The sequence below is a fragment of the Otolemur garnettii genome, unplaced genomic scaffold (assembly GCF_000181295.1).
Source record: "Otolemur garnettii isolate 467f Iridium unplaced genomic scaffold, OtoGar3 scaffold00093, whole genome shotgun sequence".
In the NCBI taxonomy this organism is placed as follows: domain Eukaryota; kingdom Metazoa; phylum Chordata; class Mammalia; order Primates; family Galagidae; genus Otolemur; species Otolemur garnettii.
The window spans coordinates 3,671,259-3,696,385 of NW_003852488.1; the positions used below are offsets into that span (position 1 = coordinate 3,671,259).

Sequence of the window (25,127 nt, forward strand, 5' to 3'; positions counted from 1 at the left end):
ATTTGTTCACTCCACATTTTTAGAATATGTGTATTACATTGGGTTGCTGTGTGATGTTTTTAAGCACAATTTAACGTACTACTAATATACATAGAATTAGGATAGATTGTTTCAGATTTTTATATATGTATCGAGGAATACTTTAAGTGAGATTTTTAAGCAAATACATTTGGATCAGGGATCCTCAAACTTTTTAAACAGGGGGCCAGTTCACTGTCCCCAGACCGTTGGAGGGCTGGACTGTGGGTCCTGGGACAAGTCGTCTGCTAAGCAGGACAGGCAGCCGCAGGAAAAACACCCGGTGGGCTGGATAAATGTCCTAGGTGGGCTGCATGTGGCCCATGGGCCATAGTTTGAGGACACCTGATTTGGATAATATATTTTTAAGATTTCTCAATCTGTGTATACTTATGGTTTGTATTTGGAGAATTAAACTCTCTGATAGTAATATAAAGCAAGCTTGAAAAAGTTGAAGCAGAACATATAGGTTTTGTCTTCTAACAAAATAATGTTCTTGAAATATAAATGAAGAAAAGGACCAAAAAGCATAGGTAATGGAAAGACTAATAGATTTGGAAGAATTTGATTTAGCTGTAGCTTTTAGGAGTTCACCTAACCTAGCTGACCTTCAGTTTCTCCATTTGGAAAACAGGAAGCGACTTTTAGGGTTGTTGTAATGAGTAAATATTATGTTCATAAAATGCTTCTCACAGTGCCCAACATTCAATAAATGGCCATGCCAATTAGTAATAGTACTAGTAGAGTGGTAATAATAGGCATATCACAGAGTTTTGGAAAAGATGGGAAGCTTTAGTAGCAGAAGATAAATGGGAGTCTTAACCAGAGTTGTATCCTAGGATCATGAGAATAGGGTTATAAACATGTTATGAGTTCAGGATTTCTAGAAAATTGTCCTCTTTCCCACCAACCCCAAAAGTCACTTCCTCAGTTGGAAATGGGCATTAAACACATTTTCCTTATCCTATTATAGTATAATGTACTTAATCACACAGATTTAGGTTGAGTTTACATTTAGTCCTAGTATAAAAGAAATGCAAAAATATTTGGTTTTGATTTTTTTTGATTCTTTGATAGTTTTGATATTAGCATATGAGAAAGGTCCCAGATGCTAATTTCAGCATAAGTGTTGCTTACTTCATGAGTTAGTGCATTACTTCTCATTTGTTTCTTTGTTTTATTTTATTGAAATAAATGAATAATGAGTATTTTATTGAATAAATGAAATGTTGCTTACTTCATGAGTTAGTGCATTACTTCTCATTTGTTTCTTTGTTTTATTTTACTGAAATGTACAATGAATACTTCTCTAAATGTGATAGTAAAAACTTGTAGGACTAGCTTTTCATCATAAAACATTAATAACATTTATCAAGTGGCTGTGAAAAGCTCGGCATGAAGCTCCTTGTCTTATTGACATTACTGCACTTAATTCTCACAATTTTGTGATGTGGATATTATTATAATTCATCTTTTAAAGTCTGAAAAGAATTATTAAAAGAGATTAAACAACTTCCCTCCAGCCTTGGCAGAAAGTGTTCCGACCAGGTTTTGACTATAACCTTGACTCCAGAATTTCTGCTTCTTATCTGCACGTCACGTGGTGCACTTTGATTTGCACTTCCTATAGTGTATTACCATGAATTCTGGTATCTTCCAAGAGTTTATTGTTCATTCCACGTAATCCTCACAGAAAATCTATGAGACGGTGTGTTGGTCTGAGACTAGTCAGGAGCTGTAGCGATTCTTAGAAGTTTGAGGCAAGCCAGGAAATGGCTTACAAAATCTTCAACCTGGCAACCTGGGTAAGAGTGCAGGTCAGGAAAATTCACTAATGATCTCAGCAGTAACGACATCACAAGTATTACAAAAAATCCCCCTTATCATCTTGCCCACCTGCAGTGCCATAGTCAGAGATCCCCAGGAGAATGATCCCTGCTTTGTTTTGATTATTCATATATCATTCCAGCTTTTTTCACAGGCAGAATATAAACTTGAACAATCCTGGAAGGGAGACTGGAAAAGTCCCTGCAGTACAGAATGATAGGAATGATGCTGAATGTCAACAGATAATATCTGGCATAAAAAGCTGTTATGATTATCCTATTTTACATTATATGAAATTGAGCCTTCATTCTAGCGACTCTTGGGCCAGAGCTGCCAAAGTTGGTAGAATAACCTATTTATCTCAGGCAGGTTGTTTGAAGTTATATATGGACATTACATACTTCCCCTCAGAGTTCATTTCAATCTTTAGCTGGAGATAATCCAGCTGATCAGGACCAATGTAAATAAACATAAATTTGAATGATAATAGGACTCTTAAATTTTTGAAGTCATGTGATTCATTGCTTCAAATTCTTTATGACCGATCATTCAGTAAAACTAGCAAAGTCTGATAGTTTTATATCTTTGTTTCTTTTTCCAGGAAATAACATAGCAAAAAAAAATGATCACATATGTTAAGTTATACTATGTTAAGAATACATTGTTTAAATGTCTATATCAGATTAATGTTCTTGTAAATTTAATTTCTGCAGGATGATTTTGAGTTGCTCTCTGGCTAGTTTCTGTCAGGTGGTCTGACCCCAGAAGACGGTAGTATTATATTAAAACATCTTAAAGAGCTAGTTAGAGTTGAGAATCCAGAAGAGAAAATTCATACTTACACATAAGTGTGCTTCATAAATGAATTCTTAAAGAATTACTCATACTAACCAAGTTTTACTTCTGTTAACATTAATTAAATACTAGTGCCTTAGGGAAGTCTTATATCTGCAAGGACTGGGTATACTCACTTATTTTTTGACCATCTGAAATATTTCAGATCCCCTTTATTTTTCATACTGTTTATTTTTGTGAACTTTAACTTTCATTTTATTAATACTTTTGAAGTCTGAGGAATTAGATTGGACCCACAATATTTTCTGAGCTTTCTGCTTAAAATTATCCTTACCTACTAACCCCCATCACACACATACACACACACACACTCTCTCTCTCTTTAAAAAAAAAAAAAAACTGCATTACTTTTTATGTGTATTAGTCCATTTGTATCACTATGAAGAAAATGTCTAAGACTAGGTAATTTATAGAGAAATGTAGTTTATTCGATTTATGGTCCTACAGATTGTACAAGAAGTGTGATGTCAACATCTGGTTCTGGTGAGGGCTTCAGGGAGCCTCTGATCAAGGTGAAAGGTGAAGGGGGAGCAGGTGTATCATGGGGTAAAAACGGGGTAATGAAGGGAGGAGGAAGTGCCAGTCTCTTTTTAAACAATCAGCTCTCCTAAAAACTGATAAAGTGAGCACCCTAGTTACTGCAGAGAGGGCACAAAGTCATTCACAATGGATCTGCCTCCGTGAACCCCAAACCGCCCACTCGGCCCCACATTCTAGACCAGTGACCAAATATCAACATTAAATTTGGAGGGGCCAAACAAACCAACCTTGTCAATGTGGAGTTAGAAATTTTGCTAATGATTATAAGAGAGAAGAACAATTAGTAAGAACTGAGAGACTTTATCCTCAGCATCCCACAGGGAGCCCTTACGTCTTAGCTAAACAGGCATTTTGTGTACAGAACATCCTATAAGGATGCAAATATGAAATGGAAATTACAGAACAAAAAATATGAAGGGATTTTTTGTTATCACATTGCAACCTGTTTATTCCTGAAAGTTATAACCATGCATATAATAAATATGAAATAACTATATTTATGAATGAATGAATAACTTAAAGGGATGAATGTGTTTGCATGACTTATGTTTCTTATCTTTTTTTCATAGTTACTAGAAAAAGAACCAAAAGGAAATGTTTTGAAAAAACCAATTGGAAACATATTCAGTTACAATCATGTTTCATTGTGAAGAACATTTTCCTGTAATTTGATTTTTATATCACTAAATGGAACTTTGATGAGCATGGAATACGGGAAAAGTGAATAAAGACTTTTGGAACATAAGCTATGTGAAAAATTAATTTCTAAACTTTCACAAAATGTAATGATTCTAAAAATTACATCAATAATATCTCAGTAAAGTAAACAATACAAATTTCATATTAAAATGCCTTGAAATTCCAGGGGCTCCTAGAGGAAAGCATTAGCCTAATGATGATAAATTTGGTATTTCTTTTCTTACACAAATGAAAATGCTATGCATTTATTAGAGTGCTAATTAGCAAGTACAATTATAGCCCGTAACCACCTCAGCGTTCGTATTCCTGCTCCTAGTTTTTCACTGCTTGTAGCACATCCCTGGCATTAAGCCCTTCATTGCAATGAATGGTATTGTAAAATCCAGCATGTAGACAAAGCGTACTGCTAAACCTGGATCGCTTACAGCTTGTTTGCTTCATAGTCCCGTTCACCTTTTCTGTTCACTTTCACACATCTGGATGTATTTTCGGTTTAGTATTTGGAATAATGCCAGCGATGTATTACCATAGGGAGAAGTTACTATGTTTCGACCAAGCCCTGATATTTCAGGCAGGATGAGATTTGTCCATTCATCACTTTTATGTCCGTTGACAGTATCATCAGTAATATTTTCACAGATATAAAAAGATATATATAGTCTGTGCTTAGTAATTTTACTGAGAAACTTACCAAACATTTGTTTTTATAAAGATGGAAGGAGTAACCAACAACCATTCTCTTAAAATCACTACAGTCATGTATTAATCTTGTTGATGATCATGGGACCAGAAAATCGTAGCATATTAAGAAAATGTAGTGAATAGATAGAAATGAAATTCTCTTTGAGATGTAGAAGAGTGGCTGATATAAAAGAAGATAAAGTCTGCAAGTTTTAGTTTGATTTTATTATATCTGCAAGAATGAAATGAAGCAGTTTACCTTCGATGATACATTAACTTACGAAGACATTAATACTTTCTGGTTCTAGTAATTTAAATGCTTCTTATATTTACCAAAAAAAAAAAGCATGTAAGCTTATCATGAATATTATGTACGTAATCGTACACAATCATTTGTAGTCTCATTGAAATTGTATTTGTGTTTTTGTTTGTTTCCAAATATAAAGGTAAAAATACAAAAGTAAAAAAGATTTTCATTTTTTTTAACCTTTCTTATTAGCAACCCTTAGCAAAGCAAGGTAGTTTTTCTTTTGTTTTGATGTAAAGAAACTGCAGTGCTATTAAGCAGGATATTTACATGTACCGTCTGCATAGTGCCTTTACCAGTAATCTGAAACAATTACTGATTGTGCAAATAACAGCTACTTTCTACTGGAATAATAAAAAAGTTTATGAGCATAAATACATAAGTATTCAGAATGAATGGCAAACATAGTTTAGAATTATTTTGTTATATAATTTAGATATAAAATGGTCTTTCATAGTTGCATCTAGTTCCCTTCTTCCGTGTAAAAACAAGAGATACAAGAGTAATGCCTTTACTGGTCTAATACATATGTATTTAGAATCTAAGATATTAAATTGAAGCCTGCATGAATTACAGGATATGAAAAGTTATTATATACTCCTGAGGTGGTCTAGTTTAATAGTTGAAAATAAATTCACCTCTGCTCTATATAACCCAACATTAAAAGGTGCTGTTGGACAAGTAAAACTCAAATATACATCCTTATTGAAAAGACCATAGGTGATCACAATAGATTCCGTTTATGTTTAACACATCATCACATCTTCTATCCCTGAAGATAAAGATACAGGCTCAATTTCTCCTCTGTGTTTAAAGTATAATCTTGGAAAGTCTGTGGATACCTTAGCCTCCTATTACACAGTTATTTTCATCTTCAGCAATTTCTATTCTTCATGCGCTAGGAATTTACAATTCTTGAAGTACATCTCCTTCTATCTATGATAAATAGCGTGTGTCAAGGCAATTAATTGACGGATGTGAAAGCAATGAGATCGGTTTATTCTTCTAAACAGCTGCTATGACACTAAACATATCTTAATAGGAAAAGACCTCTTGTGTTGAAGAGGTGTGGATGTCTTTCTTTGTGCAAGTCCTATCGATATACTTACAAGCCTGAAGGCACTAACAAGTCTTGTTAATTGACTTGCAGCATTAATTAAGTTAATGATCCGGGACTGTGTTTTACAGCACTTCAACACATCAGATTGTTTTACCAGGAGCACGTTAGAGTAATTCAGATTCCCACATTCTTTGATAATCATTATGCCATTAACGCTACAATTTAAGTAGATACACTTGCAAAGAACAATACAGATTTTCTTGTTAATTTCTAATTGAGTAATAGAGCATAACCTTTCCAAATCTGAGAAATATGCATTTAGAGACTTTCTTTTCTTTTTTTGATTTAAGTGAAGATATCCTTTATTTATACAAAAGAAACAGGTCTTTTAAATAATGTAAATTAAAACATTAAGTTTTCAAACTGTGTCTTTAAATTTAAATATCTAGTATGACAACTTCTTCCAGAGCATGAATTGTAAAAATGTTTACTCATTACACAGAAAATGAAAACTAAATTTTTGAATGGTAAACATTTACATTCCTAGAACAAATCAGTAAGTCTGTCTTTTCCCCCAAACTCAACAATACATTTCTTTATTTAACCCAATGCAAAGCAATCTTACACATTTTTTATAATTATCTACTAAGATAAAATAAGGAAATAAAAATCCATTTGAAATTACAATGTTAAATGAAACATTGCATTTGTTTTTTCTTACTCATTTCTTCTTAAAATATCACACACTCAAAGAATCAGCTTCTATCAAGAATTAAGCTTTTGCAGGAAATTCATACTCAAAGCTAATATTTTCTTAGTTTGTAACTTCTACCACCTCCTTAGTCACTGTATGTTTTAATGCATGAGTAAGTCTTCTTTATTTTAGGATATCTTTCCATTCCTCATTTTGTACCAACTGCAATAGCCTATAGTTTATATTTGAATTGAACTCAGATGTCTGTGTTAAAATACCATTTGTAAGGGGTAAATATGACAACTGATTGATATAAAAATTACAAACCAAAAGAATACCACGTACATTTCTATTATTATTATTTAAACCAAAATTTCTAAAGGTAGTATTTCCAAACAAATTTCAAGAAAGATATAGTTGAGCTTTCTAGGATTCATGACTTGAACTTTATACTCATCTCTTCACACAGAGTACATATGTCTAAGTATTTGAGAAGGTGTACGGGATGGCACCCTTTTAAAATTGGTGTGGTTGGTTCCCATTTCCAGACTTTAAGAAGTAAAGTTGGCAATTTTATAACCAACAAACATGTTTATGATATAAAGGCTATGTTGACTCCACCAAAGAAATACACGATTCTCTGTGTTTGATACATATTATTTTTAACACCACCCTGAACTACATTTTCAGGCAAAGAATGCAAAAAAAGAAAAAAGAAAATAAAACTGTACTTCATCCAGCAGCACATGTGAAAATGTTGTATGTGTTTATAGTGAAAACATTTTCCTACCTGTTTTGCAAATGTAACACGCTGCTACAATCCTCAAACCCTTATTTCTGTACCCTGAGTTTAGTAAATTGTTTATTTTCATGTTCTCCATTTAGAAAAGTATTCTGAAATTCTGTTAGCTCAAGTGTTTTGCCTTGTAAGGAGGTTCCCAATTTTATTTATAAAGGAAAAAATGTTGTGTCTATGGTTCTGTGATGTGCAGAAGTAGGCTCAGCAGTGTCATGAGATCTGACTCACCCTTTAATTTCAGACCAGAACAAATGTGGCTCCATAATCAAGCCACAAAAACAGAACTAAGTTAAACAAAACTTTGACAAAGTTTTAAGCATAGTTATTCCAATGACATGGATTGTGTCTGCTCAACATTAGGCCTAATTGTGCATGCAAAAATGTATATGCTTTCACGAAATATTTGCATTAGGCCAATCATGTTGGGAATTTATAGAAACAAATGCTATGCTAATTAAAGCACTACTGTCAATGAATGGGAACTTAATAAGAACTCTAAAAAATCTCACTATTTTATGGAATTTATGAAATATGTCTTATGGCAAAACTATTCATAGATTTTTCTAACATATATATTAAAAGTTATAGGCAGTGGTCTTAGGACATATTTAAGTTCAGGTAAAAACAAATAAACAACAAAACAAGTGGGATTTATACCTAAGTTTTGTCTACCAAGTGATCAACTTTTTAATCAAAGCTTTCTTAAACCTGGATATAGACACAGAAGATCTGAATTCTAAGGCAAGATATTAGCTTCCAGGGGCCTTTTCTGCTTCCCATGTGAAATGTAAATATTTTCTTTGTATGGATTAATTCCCTTGACTAAGATGGAAACACCATGTTAACACTTGGTGGCTTTCTTCATGCTATGTCCCCGTCTATGATCATGCCAGGCCCATAATAAGCTCTTATTCAATACTGATTGATTCACCTTAACAGATTATGTGTGAAAAAATTCCGTTCAACTAAAACATAGCCTCCTAGGTGTTATCTTTTCAGAAAAAATGACAAAGTATACACACTCTGTCGTCAAGAATAAATTTTTACAAGTCTTTGAAAATATGTTTGATGTGTTTTATTATTTCTTATTTTGCTTTACAACAGGAATATACAAGTTAGGGGATATTTCTTGAGAGTAGAAGGATTATACTTTGACAAATAAGCTAAATTAGATGAATTCTTTCTTTGAAATTTTGAATCCAGAAAATCTCTACAGTGAAAAGAATACTAGAAAGATTTCGTCACTCCACCTCTAAAATGTAAAGATGAAGGTACATTGAGAAAGAAAGCCACTGAACACATTCAAGGATGTCATCATGTCATTTTCCCAAAAGTAGTATTTTCTTCCAAGATGATTATGAAAATTATTTCTTGAGTAAAATGTAATATGCATCTTTACAGTAGACAGCTCAATGATAGTTTGAGCTCTGAAATGTTATATGAATTTCCTCATGTCAAGTAAAATGGTTTTTATAATTCTGTTCCCTAAGATAGGCCTCAGGATATATTTCTGTTTATTGTCATGCTATAATATATTTATAAAAGTTTTAAAAGAAATTTGATATGTTTTAGGGAAAATGTGTGAATCTTCAGTAAATTACTGTGAATGCAACCCCTGCTTTAATGGTGGTTCCTGCCAGAGTGGTGTGGATTCCTATTATTGTCACTGTCCATTTGGTGAGTATAACTTCCTTGTTGATATAAAGTATTAGTTTATTTTGGCACTAAGTTTAGCAATTTTGTTCTTTATAGGCATGAGTTACTAAGAAAATATTAATTATTTTACACAGGAAGTTTTCTGAAATAAAATCTTAAACATTTAACATTTTTGAACATTAATTATGGAAATTCCTTTTACTCCATTACATTGATTGTTACTAGAAAAATAATCAACTCAATAGAATCAATATTGTCTCCCTAGAATGTTTCACCTCAAATATTTATGGGCACATTCTTTTTGGTCTAGAACTTATCAAATAAAAAAATCCCTTAAGCACTATTTGATGTTATTCTCTATTTCAAAACTTTAAAAATAGCCACTCACGGTGGTTTTACTTTTGTTTGTTTTGCTTTTTACTTTGTTCTTCAAGTTAATCCAACCACTTCTATTAGTAGAATTTAATAACTACACATGCAGGTTTTGTAAGGTTTTTGTAGGTAATACTATATGATTCTTGAAAATTCAAACTAATGTGTTCTTTTCAGGAGGAGAATTGTTCAAGAGAACTTTTTTTTACATATACATTCTTTCATCTTCGTTGAGTGAGTGAAAGGATTCCTTCAAGTCTTAACCTAAATGCCACCCAGTACTGAGCCTACCAACAATTTGAGAGGAAGCTTTTATATTAACTTGTTTTTTTTCAAAAGTTTTTGATCATCCCCTTTGTTTAAAGGCTGCTTAATCCCAAAACATAGAATTCATCCTAACATGACCCTGTCTTTTTCCTTAAGCAAGAAAGATATTTCTAGTCTTTCCTTGGGCATACTATATGCTATACAGACCTGGAAAGTGAAGCTTAACTTACAGTAACGCTCATCAATAGAATATAAAGATAAACAGAATTTAAAAACGTCTCATTTATACCCATATATTGCAACAATGCTTTTGAGGCCCAGAAATTGAGTGATTTGTCAAATGTCAAAAAACAAAATTCAAACAAAACTACCCCTGGACAATATTAGTGAATAGAATGCAAATTTTATTTTCCTTTATAAAATGTTTTTGAGATTCTCAGGAGTGCCCATGACATTATCAAAGCTATATCAAGGTCCAAATAACTACAATTTTAGATCTAATTTTTTCCCCTTTCTTTCATTGGTCTCTTATAATTTTAAGTGGAGCTGCTTACTACAGACAACTGCAGTCAGGTTTCATTGTTTAACTTGTCTTTTGGAATAAAAGATAAAGGGATTGGAGTGGAAAATGATTTTCAAATGACTGAACAAAGTTGTTTATATTTTTAGGGACACTTTTACATTCAAGTTCAAATATGAGGATTTAAGAAAATCGATAGCAAATAGTAACAAGTTGTTACAGTAGCGTCCCTGATAGAACAGTTGTTGATAAGTGAAGTGTTTTGAGGTCCAAGCCCCCTTCCCTCACCCTGCCAGACGTCTCCAGGGAAAGAGAAGCAGTACGGCTATAAACTAAGACAGACAGTGGGGTGGTGCCTGTGGCTCAAGCAATAGGACGCTGGCCCCATATATGCGAGGTGGGGGGGTGGGGTGGTGGCGATTCAAACCCTGCCCAGCCAAAACTCAAAAACAAAACAAAACAGACAGATATCACACGTAGCTGGCAGTGCAAATTTCTCCCCTTATTCCTAACAGTGACAAAGGCAAAAAACATCACTTAAATTTAAGTATCATTAGTTGATGCCTACAAGATAAAACCAAAACCCTTGAAATATCCATGCCTCATATGAGACTTCAGAGATGGAATTCAAAGGACAAAGGATTTTTCTTTTCATGTTGAATGAGAATGAAATGTACAAATAACACTGGCAGATAGAATGCCTCCAACAAATAGCCTGAGTTAGGTACGCCTGTGCCCTATAGAGAACGGTAGTCACCAATGGTTATCGGATAGGACCCGCCTGCACAGCAGGAACAGCTGCTCCCATCCCCGGCCCTGCTCTGCCTCCTGGCAGGTAAATGGCCGCGTTAGATTCTCATAAAGGCAGAACCCTGCTGTAACCCGCATACCTGAGGTTGCCGGCGCCTCATCGGATGCCTGATGATCAAATGTGAAGATGTAATGCCTTGAATCATTCCCAAACCATTCCTCCCACCTCCATCCGGTCCGTGGAAAAATTGTCTTCCTTGAATCCTGCCCGTGGTGCCAAAAAGCTTGGGGACTGCTTCTGTTATAGAACAGCTCTTAAGCTATCATTTTGAAGTAAAAAAAAAAAAAAATTTTTTTTGTACTGTCTGTCACTTTGTCAATAAAAAATTGGCTGTTGGAATTTTAAAAATGTTTTTAGATATCTGCTTTTTTTGGATTATGTTTTACAAAAAAAATATAAAATGCTTCAGACTTTACAGTCTGCATAATTATAACTTCTTAGAATTACCTTGCTATTATATATTTAATACATATACATACATAGTATATATGGATAATATCCTATATTAAAATTATTTTAGTGTGTATGTATGTGTATTATATATAATTACTAAAATATGTGTAAATTATTGAATTAAATAATTTAGATTTAATTTACTATAATATATTCACAAATTATCCTTTATAGGGTATTTTTATGATTTCTCCTTAACTTTATATTTATTTTATGGCATTCTGTTTGAAAAGCAGATTTAAAGTACCTGTATTCATTAAATTTTATTGTTATATTTCAAAGGCAATAAGCTACCTTTCCACAGAAATAGTAACAACACCCTTTGCAAAGAATAAAAACTTCACAACAAAGTTTTCAAGTTTGAAAATACAGAATCAATTTGAATAAAAATTAAAACATCTATTATTTCTGTATTTTCTACATCATATTCAAATTACACAGTACAAATTTTTCATTGGTAATCTTTTGTTTCATTTGTATGCTTTTTATCTTCACTTTTCCTTTAACTTATTTATTCTTTCTGGATATATAAAGAGTGAATATATAAGATAATAATATATTTAATGTAAGTAAGTAAATATAATTCATTATACATAAATAAAAAATGAAATATGTGATAGCTGTAATATATGTATGACCACATATATGTATACCATGAATAATATGTAGGGTATTATTTCTATAATTGCTTCGCTTTTTCATGAAATTTAAAGATTTAGAATAATAAATTATATTGTATGTATTTTCTACTCATTTATAATGAATATTATCTCAGTTTGGTCAGAAAAGGAAAAGATAAATGACACAATTTCTTTATCAGCTCCTAGGCCATTTTAATGTAAAGAATGTTCAGATATAAAATGTGGTATAGTCAAAACAACTAAGCAGTTGGTAGATCTGATCTCAAATTTTGGCTATTTCCCATATTTCTGTTACCTTGGGAAAATTTTAAATATTTTGTGACATAATGGCATTGATGCCTTCAAACTGAACAATTCTCTGATTCTGAATGTTATACAAAAATAAGTGAATGCATTTAATGGATTTATAAGAGTTATAAAGCCAAAATTAAGAAATAAAACCCTTGCAAGTTAGTAAGAATCACGATGTCTTGGTGAAGATTTATTTTCCAACCATTTGCCACAGTCTACTAATATTTATGGGAAAAGAATTTTGGCATAGCATTGTAGCATCAATAAAATTCACTTTTCAAATTTGAAAAAGAACCAGGACAAACAAATGGGAATTCTGAATTTCAGAAAAACAGAAATCTATTTTAAAGTAGCCTACTGAAAAGCATACCCAAAGAGGGCATAAAAGAAGGAAGAGATAAAACTTAAGAGTTATTTTCTTCCCTATAAGCTATAATTCCTCTTCTTTAATTTTATGACCCTTGAAAATATCGTGAATATAGACACTGAATTTTTCAAAAGTCAAAACAAATGAGTTTGACATCTCAAATTGAATTTAACAATTCAATTAATTAAACAATTGAATTTAAATTTTTTTGAATTTAAATTGTTTTAAAGAATTATATTATAAAGGAAGTATCTTGGTTAAAAATTACAGAAGATTAAAACCTTTGAAAGTTCTCTGAGGAAAAATCTATTCAGATATACTCCATTCCACTAAGTCCCAAGTCCCTTTAGAAGTGGGACATACTTGGATACCTTCCCTAATTAGCCAATGAAAATGATTACGTTATTTTATCAACTCTGTTATAGGCTTTAAAATACATCAACAGATTTTAATCAATTTTAGTTTTGATGACATTCTTTGGGGAGTAATAAAAAAATTGGTACAAACATGATTCATTTCCTAACTTCAAATATTTTAATCAAAGTAATATAATAAAATTTCACTGGAATTTGATGTGTCAATTTGTCAATTTTCCCATCTGTAGGTGTCTTCGGAAAACACTGTGAGTTGAACAGTTATGGATTTGAGGAATTATCATACATGGAATTCCCAAGTTTGGACCCCAACAACAACTATATTTATGTAAAATTTGCAACGATCAAAACTCATGCTTTATTGCTTTACAATTATGATAACCAGACAGGAGACCGGGCTGAATTTTTGGCCCTTGAAATTGCCGAAGAAAGACTAAGATTCTCTTATAATTTAGGCAGTGGTACCTATAAACTTACCACCATGAAGAAGGTATCAGATGGACATTTTCACACTGTGATTGCTCGGAGAGCAGGAATGGTAAGATAGTTCTTCCTACATTAATTTCATTTTATGGTTGTTGTATATCCAGTTAATTAAGCCTTCCAGTAAAGCTTCATTGAGATGCAGAATTAAATTGTTTACTCACCATTTGACCAAATTGGTTGTGAATTACAACAGTATTAGAAGTAATATTTTTCTTTTGCTCATGACAGCTCTGCTACTGTCTAAAAACATGAAAAGGAGATAGTAAAGAGAATAGTCTAGTGCATAAAAATTTTATGGATAGTACCAAGTAGCTGCTGTTCTTTCCTCTTCTGTCATAACTGAAAAAAACAATTTAGGAATAAAGGGAAAATATTTTTCTGCAGATGAATTACTGACTAAAGATAATATTTAATACTTCAGTGTAGTGCTATTCTTAGTAATCCTTATTACACTAGCACTTCAATATACTGTCATCTATGAAGTCTATTTTATGAGACTGTGTTAGGATGAAATAGGCTATCTAAGGTATTCTCATAATTACAAAGCTCTTATATTTGAGATTTTCCTAGCATGCATAGACATACCTTGAAAATATTATGGTTTCAGTTCCAGACCACCAAAAAAAAGCAAATATCACAATAAAGTGAGTCATGCAAATTGTTTGGCTTCCCAGCGCATATGAAAGTTATATTTACACTGTTCTATGAAGTGCACAATAGGATTCTATCTTTAAAAAGTACGTATCTTAAAAACATTTTATTGCTAAAATTGTTAACAATCACCTGAGCTTTCAGTAGGTCATCTTTTTTTTTTGCTGGTGATTGTCCTATCTCAATGTTGATGGCTGCTGACTGGACAGGGTGGTGGTTGTGAAAGGTTGGGATGGCTATGACAATTTCTTAACATACGACAACAATGAAGTCTATCATGCCAATTGACTCTGTATCATGAAAGATTTCTTTATGACATGTGATGCTGTTTGATAGCATTTTACCTACAAGAGAAAATCTTCCAAATGTAGAGTCAATCCTGTCCATCTCTGCTTCTGCTTTCTCAACTAAGTGTATTGAATAGTCATGAATATTGAGACTTAGGGAATTAGAATGAACATTTGAAAATGGGTATATGTAGTTCTAGGGTTATAGTAGCCACAATAATATTCTAAAAGTGATTGGTGACCATAAGGAATGATAGTAGATATCACTTTAATCTAATTCTCCAAGCATAGGGGAGAAAATCATATTTTTGAGATGCTGTCCAGGGACTATTATGTAGAAGAGACAGTTTTACCTGAAGACCTCTAAGGTCTCTTTAAATTTCATGAAAATTTGCTTCTATCAGACAAGGACTTGGGAACAAGAGGAGAGTGGAGGAAGAAATTCTGTGAAGTATGCAGCTCTTTCGGGATGTGTGGCCATAGTCATCAAGTTTGAATATACATAATACCAAAGTGAAAAAAAAAAAACAAAAAAACCCCCCAACTCTGCCATTATTATTTTGGCCATAGGAAAAATGTCTCACTATTTCAGAAATTATACAAATTAAGGCTCCTACTACACTGTGAACTTGCTATTTTCTATAGTTTGAAATGATTTATGTTAGAAACTGGAAAAATCATTAACTTCTCAGCTTTAAATCATTGCAGTCAGGATAAAAACTTTTCAGTTTACAGTGGCACTGGTAAAAAAATTTCACCAGTAAAATAAACAATATTTAACTCTGAAAATAAATTACATGAGCTTTCTGCTCAAGTAAAACAGCCCCTTAGTTATTTCTTTGAGTTGTATCACCACTCTCTTAGAAAATAAAAAATGTATATGAAATGTTAACAATACTAACATAAAATTTTGATAATTCCAAGGTTATTTTTGTAGTTGAGGCATTCATGAATATCCCCTGCGATACTGCCTAGTTGATGATAGCTGTAAGGATTTCTAGAATGGATACTTTGCACAGTGTACTTGGAGAGAGATGTATTAAATCAAACCATCAGTGTAAACGGTGACAATAAACCCTAATGCTGCCTTTGAGATTGGATGTCACTCAGTTTCATAGATAAGTAAAAAGAATCATAACTATTGAAAAATTTAATAAATGGGAAATGAATGTCTGGACAAACATTGAAAGTCCAATTATTTCCTAAAAATGTTAGTATTTATTATAATTTATTTGAAAAGGCAGCAAAGAAAAATTCACATGGCTCTCCAGAGTTTATTGCATGGACCTTATAATATTCTTATTAACTCAGAAAATATTTAAAAATATGCCCAACATATTTGATGCACAAACTTCTAAGTTGATTATAAATTGACCTCAGTCATTATTTTTTGAATGTGAGATATTTAAGATTAAATTTAGTAAGTACCCCATCTAAGTATATATTATATGGACAGTACCTATAAATAATAAGCAATATTGATAAAAGTGGGATATGAAGGAAATGAATCATGTTCATCTGTAAAGAAAGTGAACTGATTCTGAAAAGCAGAAATGCTGTTATTTATCCTCTGTGCACACAGGTGAGGTCAGCTTGCATAACTTTCTGTGCTGTTTCCTTCATGTGCTTCGTTCTTATTAAAATTAACCTCAAATGGATTCTGATAAATGCATGCCTACATAGTATTTCTGGTTTTCCTATGTAAGTTCTACAATGTTGGACTGTCCTGCTTTGTAGCCTTCATAGACTTAGGTCCAACCCTTTCTTCTCTCTATTGGGAGAAATTCTTAATCCTGCTGTGATTTTGTGTATTGAATGTTGCCTTTTCTATGATTTAATGACTATTTCCTGAAATGCCACGGTCTGAAGGCCCTTCTTACAACTTCAACAACAAAAATCTGTGAAGTTTAGACATTAGTCAGATATCAAACTTTAGGGAATAAAGAAGGGACACTGCAATGGCACCGCAGAGTACTGAATGGTATGGATGGGCAACTTTCATGTTTGAACTGCTGCCACGTTTCAATTGCTGATACTCAATGCAGAGAACCCTGGGGCCTTTCAGTCCTAAATGTCTGACTTTGGTTAGTGTTCAAACGGAGTATATATACATATACACTCTACTAAACAGAAAGCTTTTGTCTCAAGGGGATATGTGTCCCTAAATGCAAAAGGTGACTACTGTTGGTTGTGTTTTAAACAGATTTGGGGAATTTCTATGGCATAGAAATACAGGGCGGTCATAAAGTTCATGTGCAATTTTAAATTGCACATGATCTTTATGGCCACCCCATATAACACAGCTTTCTGATTACATACAGATGTGCAGTAATATATTATAAGTAATACTTCTTAACACAAATGAAAAGAGCACTTACTTATTTTTTTCAAACTTTAATCTGAGTATTAATTTTTTCTTAGACTTCTATAATAATAATATACTGTATTTTCATAATCCTTTGTAAATATGGATGAAATATTATTAGAATAAAATTTTCTGTGGGTCCTTAGGCAGGGTTGGTTTGTTTGTCAAGACACAATCTCACTCTGTTGCCCAGCCTGGAGTGCACTGGCATCATCACAGCTCACTGCAACCTCTAACTTCTGCCCCAGACTCCCAGGCAGCTGGGACTATAGGGCACACCCAGCTGATTTTTCTAGTTTTTGTAACTCAGGCTGGTCTATAACTCCTAGCCTCAAGTGATTCTCCCACCTCAGCCTCCCAAAATGTTTAGATTACAGATGTGAGCCACACATCCAGCCTGTAAAAAGATTTTTGAATCTCAAAATGGAATGTCTTTTCATTTGTTAGAATTGCTGGAAAGCAGAATAAACATGTCTCTTAAGTTTGTAACTGAAGGAAGATCTCCCAGACCTACTGTGAGTATCTAAGGAAGATTAATAGCATATTTTTCTTTTATCTATAAAACAACAGAGTAGGAGAAGATTTTTCGAAGACACCCTTCCCTTATATGTAAAGATAGTCACAATTCTAGTTTTAGAGATATTGAGGAAATATATGCTGATAATTTAATATTATATTGTATTATGGTGTGTATTATAATACATTAAATCAAAGTCATATCACAGTGTCAAAATCATGTCTTCATAGAAGCAAGTCCTGGACAGTGTTGGCTGGAAAGGTTCACAGGGACAGTTGGACCCAAGGTGAACATTTCATTCTCTTGTTTTATAGGCAGCTTCCTTAACTGTGGACTCCTGTTCTGAGAACCAAGAACCAGGATATTGTACTGTCAGTAATGTGGCAGTTTCAGATGACTGGTAAGCTAAATAATTAGTTTCATCTCTATTACTGTTTGAAATTTTAAAGGAAATTTACACTTAAAAATAGTTATGCTATTACATAAAAGTTTAAGATATTTATTTCTCCTCCCAAAACATTTTCATACTATAAAATAGTCCGATATAAATGAGGTTATATTGTATTAAAAAGGACAAAAAATATACAGAATATTATATTTAAAAGGCATGAAATAAAGCAGTAGAATGAGGATGAAACTAGAGAAAAAAATGTTTAACGTCACCAGTATTATTTGGAAGCTTCATGAAATAATTGCATGTAGCTTCAGTCCTAAAAGATGTTAAGTATGGGTGAAGGACCCCAATTCTTTCAAACACATTCTGTAAAAGTTTATGTGACAATGATGATGATGATGATGATGATGATGATGATGATGATGATTGTTATTATTTTTAGAGACAGAGTCTCACTTTATCACCCTTGGCAGAGTGCTGTGGCATCACAGCTCACAGCAACCTCCAACTCCTAGGCTTAGGCAATTCTCTTGCCTCAGCCTCCCAAGTAGCTGAGACTACAGGCACCTGCCAGAACGCCTGGCTATTTTTTTTCTTGTTGTTGCAGTTTGGCCAGGGCAGAGTTTGAACCCTCCAACTTCAGTATATGGGGCCAGAGCCCTACACACTGAGCCACAGGTGCCACTCTATGTGACAATTATTAATAGACATTTTTTCAACAGTGCCTAAAGCTGAAATATACCATTAATCTATCAAAAAACAAGTGATTTTCATAGAAATAGCAAAAAAGAAAATCTTCATACATCATTCATATTCACTCTTTTTTAAACTAAACATTCTCCTAAAATGTTTTGTCTTTGTCTTTAAATTTTTACTTCTTTTTATTTAGGACTCTTGATGTTCAGCCAAATCGAGTCACAGTTGGAGGTATTAGGTCACTAGAACCAATCCTTCAGAGGAGAGGACACGTGGAAAGCCATGATTTTGTTGGGTGTATAATGGAGTTTGCAGTCAATGGAAGGCCTCTGGAACCCAGCCAGGCTTTAGCAGCACAAGGCATCCTAGATCAGTATGGCAATTTTATTACAATTTTTTTTAAATGAAAAAAGTGTATAATGCAGTAAATGAGCGTCAAAAGATAAAATTTTTGTACTTAGATCCCTAAAAATACCAAATGTTTTACATTGTTTGACATTCTAAATATTTATTTCTACTCATGAAATTTAATTTGGAATAAAGTGTTAAATCATATTAGAAAATTAATTTTTATTTTCTGGAGTATAAAAAATATTTTATGTACACTTTCATGCATGTATATGTTTTACCTTACAGAGAAGTTGAGATTAAATGAATGATTAAGTAGGTGAATCACATAGAAAGGTCCTAGAACATACAGATATATACGTGTTAGTATGGATGCATAAAAATTTATTTGAATTTGATAGTTTTACTTATATACATAAGTATTCTTAAAAACTAGATACAACTTTAATAACAGGTTATAACTTGATTAATTATAAACTATAACACTTGTTTTTCTTATTCGATTATTACTTCGGTTATCAGCAATGACTTAAGAATCATAGAAATGACATATTTTAGTTTTAGAATTATTTATTTATTATAAAATTTGGAAAATTAAAAAAAAATAAAAAGAGGAAAAGAAAAATAAGCTATACTCGAACCAACTGGAGACAGACACCTTTAGGTTATTGTCATGTTCATGACTGCCTGTAATGTTAATTCCATAACATGAATGTTCTCTATTGTGACTACTGTTGTATGCTTTAGTTTCCAATTTTATGATACATTGATAAATTTGTGATGAACACATTTTCACAAAAGTCTTTGATCACATTATTTTTTTAAATGTGATCCCTAGAAATAAAATGACAAAGACAAAGCAGTGAATATGTTCTAATTTTTGTAATTTAAGTATCTGAATACATTTGGCATTTGTCTTTCTTTTTGTATATGTTGTTATTTTTTTCTTGCAAAGTATTTCTAGCTCATCATTACTACTAACTGAACAGTACAGAAAAATATAGGGTTGTGGTTGCTAACCATAGGTAATACTTTGGTATGCATCCTGTATCTTTCTCCATGTTCACGTAAATACTTCTGTAAATATTAATTTTTTTCTCTTTTAAAAAGATGTTGTGAACTTCTTTGTAGGTCAAAGTCAGCCGAAATTTTAGACTTTCTTTTAACTCCTCTCTTTTTGTCAGACTTGTAGCCAATCTACCAGCAACCAGAATGACAATTTTAAAACCCAAGTCAGTTCTTACCACTTCTCAGTTCCAAATGTTTCAACAACTTCCCATCCCAGTCCCAATATGGGGAACCTTGTGACCTTTTCAAAAATAACATCTTAGCATTAGTTGCATGAGTAATCTGGTAGAGAGGTGCCCAATAAATATGTGGCCCCTGGATCATCTTCACTGAAGTGTTATTTGACCAAGACGGTTTGCTCAAATAAGACTTAATTTCCAGAAGAAATTTCTTCAAGAAGAAGAAATTGTAACCCCTTTTTGTCTTTGTGAAAGACATTATTTATTTATTACTTATTATTCTCCTACAATGTGAGGGAGACCATGTGTTACAGAACAACTTCTAGTTTGGTTGGTTGTTCTAAATGTAGCTGCAACCTGAGTTTCAAATAATTGAGCTCTTGAAATTAAGCAGGTTAATAAAAGTTGATATCCACTTAGTGCACACTCTCTCTACATCTTGCACGTGCTTTACAGCTCTTTATTTTGATGTTCTTATAGGTGCCCGAGACTAGAAGGAGCTTGTACTCGCAGCCCCTGCCAACATGGTGGCACATGCATGGACTACTGGTCATGGCAGCAGTGTCAGTGCAAAGAAGGATTGACGGGGAAATACTGTGAAAAATGTGAGTGAGCTCATCTCTCTTCCTCTGGAAATTATAACCAGGAGAAAATAAACTTGTGCATCTAAGTATATGATTGAATTAGGAATTATACTTTCATTCTAAATATTAAAAATATTAAATGGAAAATAATTGGTAAAATATAATAACACTATTAATTTTTTAACATGAAGAGCGATAGTCTTATGAAGAATTATTTGAACTTGACTAAATCTTTACCTTCCATTTTATAAGTACATCATTCTATTATTTTGGTTTTACCTATGGGAACGCTAAACAGTTTAAAATTAGGGGCTTTATTCAGGTTTTGATTTTATACTATCTGCTTTGGGGGGACATTTCTCTGTCAAATTGTTCATATTTGATTTAAAAAGTATATACATTAAGTTACTGACATTAAGCTCAAAACATCATACAGTAGCAATACAACAGATTCAAATTAAGAGTGACACTATCATTTTAATTTGCAAGTTCTGGAATTAGTTTTGAATATTACTTTTTAAGTCCTTTCACCAGTTAATTATCTTCTAAGATAATTAATTTTGTTAATTATCTTCAATATCTAATTTTATTTTTACTTTTTATTAATTATCTAATTTTATTTTTAACAAGACCTTAATATATTCAATCCATCATTAGAAAATGGTGTTCTCTAATTGCAAGCTGCACATCACACTGACTTTGTAGAGGACTGAGCGTCAGGTTAACAGTAACAGAGGAGTGAACATCATGCTTACTATACCAGTCACCAATCTCAGAACTCATCTGAGGAATTACTAAGAACAAGATATTCTCCTGGCAAACCTGAAAAATCTATCACTTGGAGGCAAGCCGCCAAGTAACTCAGTAATCCTGGAGGAGCAAAGATAGGTCCTGTGGTAGTAAGGCTGATGTTAAACATTAAGCATTTTATAGCAGTTCCTTGAAGGATTACTGGAGAAAATTGCACATAATATTTTTGGAAATCATTTCCTTAGATACATACCCTCTTGGCACCTTTAGAGATCGTTTCCTTGAGCACATATACTCTTGCCACCCTTTGTCTTACCCCTCAGTAAAAGACCACCGCAAAAGTTGTTTGGGACTCTCCTGCACCTTTGGGGAGCCTCACCTCTTGCAGCTCATACTGTCAATCCATATCTCATAGGATCATTCATGTAGTCCTGACAAACCTTAATGGGACCTCTTTTATATAAATTGCTTCATTTTCAAATAACTGTTTACTAATTATATTAATTATAGGTATCTGGCTGTATCTGACTCCTTATTAAGGAGGTATTTGATTCACTTATATCATGGAAATGAATAGAAATTCATGATAAAATTTAGGCTATAGTATAGTCTGAAATATCTTAGTAGCAGAAAGTATAATTATGTCTAATTATTTCAGATCTAATGAAAACCTTTGAAACATTTGTCACATGATTTTTAAGTAATGAGAATTTAATAAGTAGGAACCTAATTATATCTGAAATATGAGGTGAGTCATTGGCCAGAGAAATGCCTGAGTCCCGTAAGATATAACTCATACACTGTAAAATTTATCCTTTTAAGGTATATCAGTGAGTGCTGAAATCCTTTAGAATTCATTTTTTAATGTCCATTCTTTAGCTATGTTATTTGTTACCATAACTCAAATTTCTATTTTTCTGGAGTATGAATATTTTATCATACTGTGATAAATTATAATTATACATATCAATTATATATGATGATAAGTTAAATTATACATGATGATACTGGAAAATAAAGTTGATTTCAAATATAAATCTTGATTATCCACATTAGTTAAAATTTATAATATGCTTAACATGCTAGGGACTAAAGATCACAAATGATTTTAACATGAAAACATATATGTATTTATGAATTTTGGAAATATGGTGAAACTATTTACAAACAAAATTTTAAGGGCATATCTCCAGGTGGCTATGTCTTCAGATATTCAGGATTTATATCATGTGGCTAATATTTTTTGACTAATTTCCAAATGATTAATGACTTTTAGAAAGTGATTTACATTTCATGGTTTTGGAATGAATTTAGGTATTTGAAAGCAGTGTATATAATAGTTCACAAGGAGAAATCATTTTTTCAAGAATAGATTTGGGGTATTTTCAGTCCAAAACTTAATATTCTCATTGTCCTTTTAAAAAATTTTCAGTCACTTTGGAAACTTTCTAAGAAGTGCCAAATGGATGCACTCATTTTCTCTTTCCCTTTTTTTTTTTTTCTTGGCTTTCAGCTATTACTCCGGACACTGCCTTATCCCTAGAAGGCAAAGGGCGCTTGGACTACCACATGAGTCAGAATGAGAAGCGGGAGTATTTGTTAAGACAGAGCATTCGAGGTGCCACATTGGAATCTTTTGGTGTGAACAGTCTGGAAGTAAAATTCAGGACAAGAAGCGAGAATGGCATTTTAATCCACGTCCAGGAGAGCAGCAATTATACTACTGTGAAGGTGAGGCAAAGGCTAATGGCAGCTCCATTTGATTAGATAGCCCGCTGTGCTGTTTTAAATCACTTCTCCCATCATTTTTGGCCTTTTCTTTACAACCCATTGGAGTTCCAACTATGCTGGGCACTATTCCAATATCATTTATCTTAACTATTCCCCAGGCCTTGGCCAGATTAACAAAGATCTGAATGGCTTGGTTTCTAAACACTTTTGTTTTGGTTTGGAATAGAGAACACAGCCAGGTAAGCCAGCACAGAAAGAATTAGTTGCAATCTGTTTTTCTGATAACCATTTTTATTCCTTTTTTTCTACTTTTAAACAAAACGAGACAAAAAGGGAATGTATCTTTAAAATGGGAAAATATTTTCTCTAAGAATTATCTCAAATTCTGGTAACTATAGGTTAATTGGCAGGATTAGAATACTGAAAAAAAAATTGAAATTATTTAACTTTACTATGGAGCATGTATTCAATTTACCAGAGTTTACTTCACAGGTATTTTTGGAATTCAGTATAAATAAAATTTTACCTAACTTCTCCAAATAATTTTTAAATAAATAATCTCTAAAAACTGTGTTTTGTGAAAACAGTGGTTGACTTATCATTAGGCTCTTGCATAATTTGTATTTTCTCATCTATAAATAAGTTATTAAAATGGTGAATAATTTTATTAGATATATTTTAGCTCTCTGAAGTTTTAAAACTATTTTTCTGCTTTCTTTCTCATAGATAAGTCATTATCTCTTAGACAATACTTTCTTTTGTGATCAGAGTAACTATTTTTCATTAACGGATTTTTTTATAATTCTATTGATAATTCTTGATATAAATTTTAGTAGATTCTTAAGAACCCAAACTCAAATTTCCTGAATTATTTTCACCTGTGAATCAGTATTTGATAATTAATAAGGGTTAGTTCATCAAGCATTCCTAAAAATAAAAGTAAATGTTCGCTTCTTAAACATCAGCCTTCTCATTCTCAAAATTTCAATCTGTCCATGTCAGCTCGGGTCTTTGTGTGTCATGTACCTATCTTTAACAAGTAGTACAAACACCATTTTTTTAAATTCTCAAATTATAATCCTCCTAGATCGGATGTTTTCAACTGGGTGATTTTACCCCTCAACCCCCGCCCAGGACACTTGTCAGTATCTGGAGACATTTTGATTGTCTCAGTAACCAGGTAGGAAGATGCTACTGGCATCTAAAGGTAGGTAGAGGTCAGGAATCCTGCTAAGCCTGCAGCAGTACACAGCACAGCACCCCACAGTAAGGAATTGTCTAATCTGAAATGTCGTTCAGACATTGTAGGGAACAATCTACCCTACAAGAGAACGTCTTTAGGTTTTAACTTTATTTTTATTATTGATGGAAAAAAAACAGTTTCAGAATCAACCAATTGCAAAACAAAACACATATACTATTGTATAATATAATATTTTTATTTGGTGTTTATAATTTTCATTGAAAAAGGTACTAGAAATAAAGAAAATAAGGAAATAAAGTAGCTCTTCATTTTCTATAAGAAACATTTTATGCTTTGACACTGAAGTCTGTGATTTATTAGTTAAGCTGCTTCCAAGTCCTTGTGCCTTTTAAATGACATATGAAATATGTCTGTTCATTATCTCTTTAGGCCAAGGAATTCAGTCAAAATACATATAGTTGAAAAAAATCAGAGACAAAATTTTTTCTTCCCTAAGGAAGAAGCTCAAAGTTAAGACCCATTTTTGTCAACATAAATTCTTGCCTTTCCAATAGGACAGCAGCATGCAACTTCTCTAGACTGTTTTTTTGTAGAAGAACTTAGATTTCATTTCCTAAAAGTGTAAATGCTAATTA

At 32.6% G+C, this 25,127-nt stretch overlaps 1 protein-coding gene across 1 annotated transcript in view; it reads left to right on the forward strand.

Moving 5' to 3' along the window:
• FAT4 (FAT atypical cadherin 4) overlaps positions 1-25,127 on the forward strand; it is a 195,289-nt gene that overhangs the window by 161,638 nt on the left and 8,524 nt on the right. The window contains exons 10-15 of the mRNA XM_003795526.2: positions 9,053-9,157; positions 13,463-13,770; positions 17,853-17,938; positions 18,822-19,001; positions 20,704-20,828; positions 23,071-23,288. Of these exons, the coding sequence (XP_003795574.1) occupies positions 9,053-9,157; positions 13,463-13,770; positions 17,853-17,938; positions 18,822-19,001; positions 20,704-20,828; positions 23,071-23,288 (1,022 nt within the window). The remainder of the gene's footprint in view (positions 1-9,052; positions 9,158-13,462; positions 13,771-17,852; positions 17,939-18,821; positions 19,002-20,703; positions 20,829-23,070; positions 23,289-25,127) is intronic.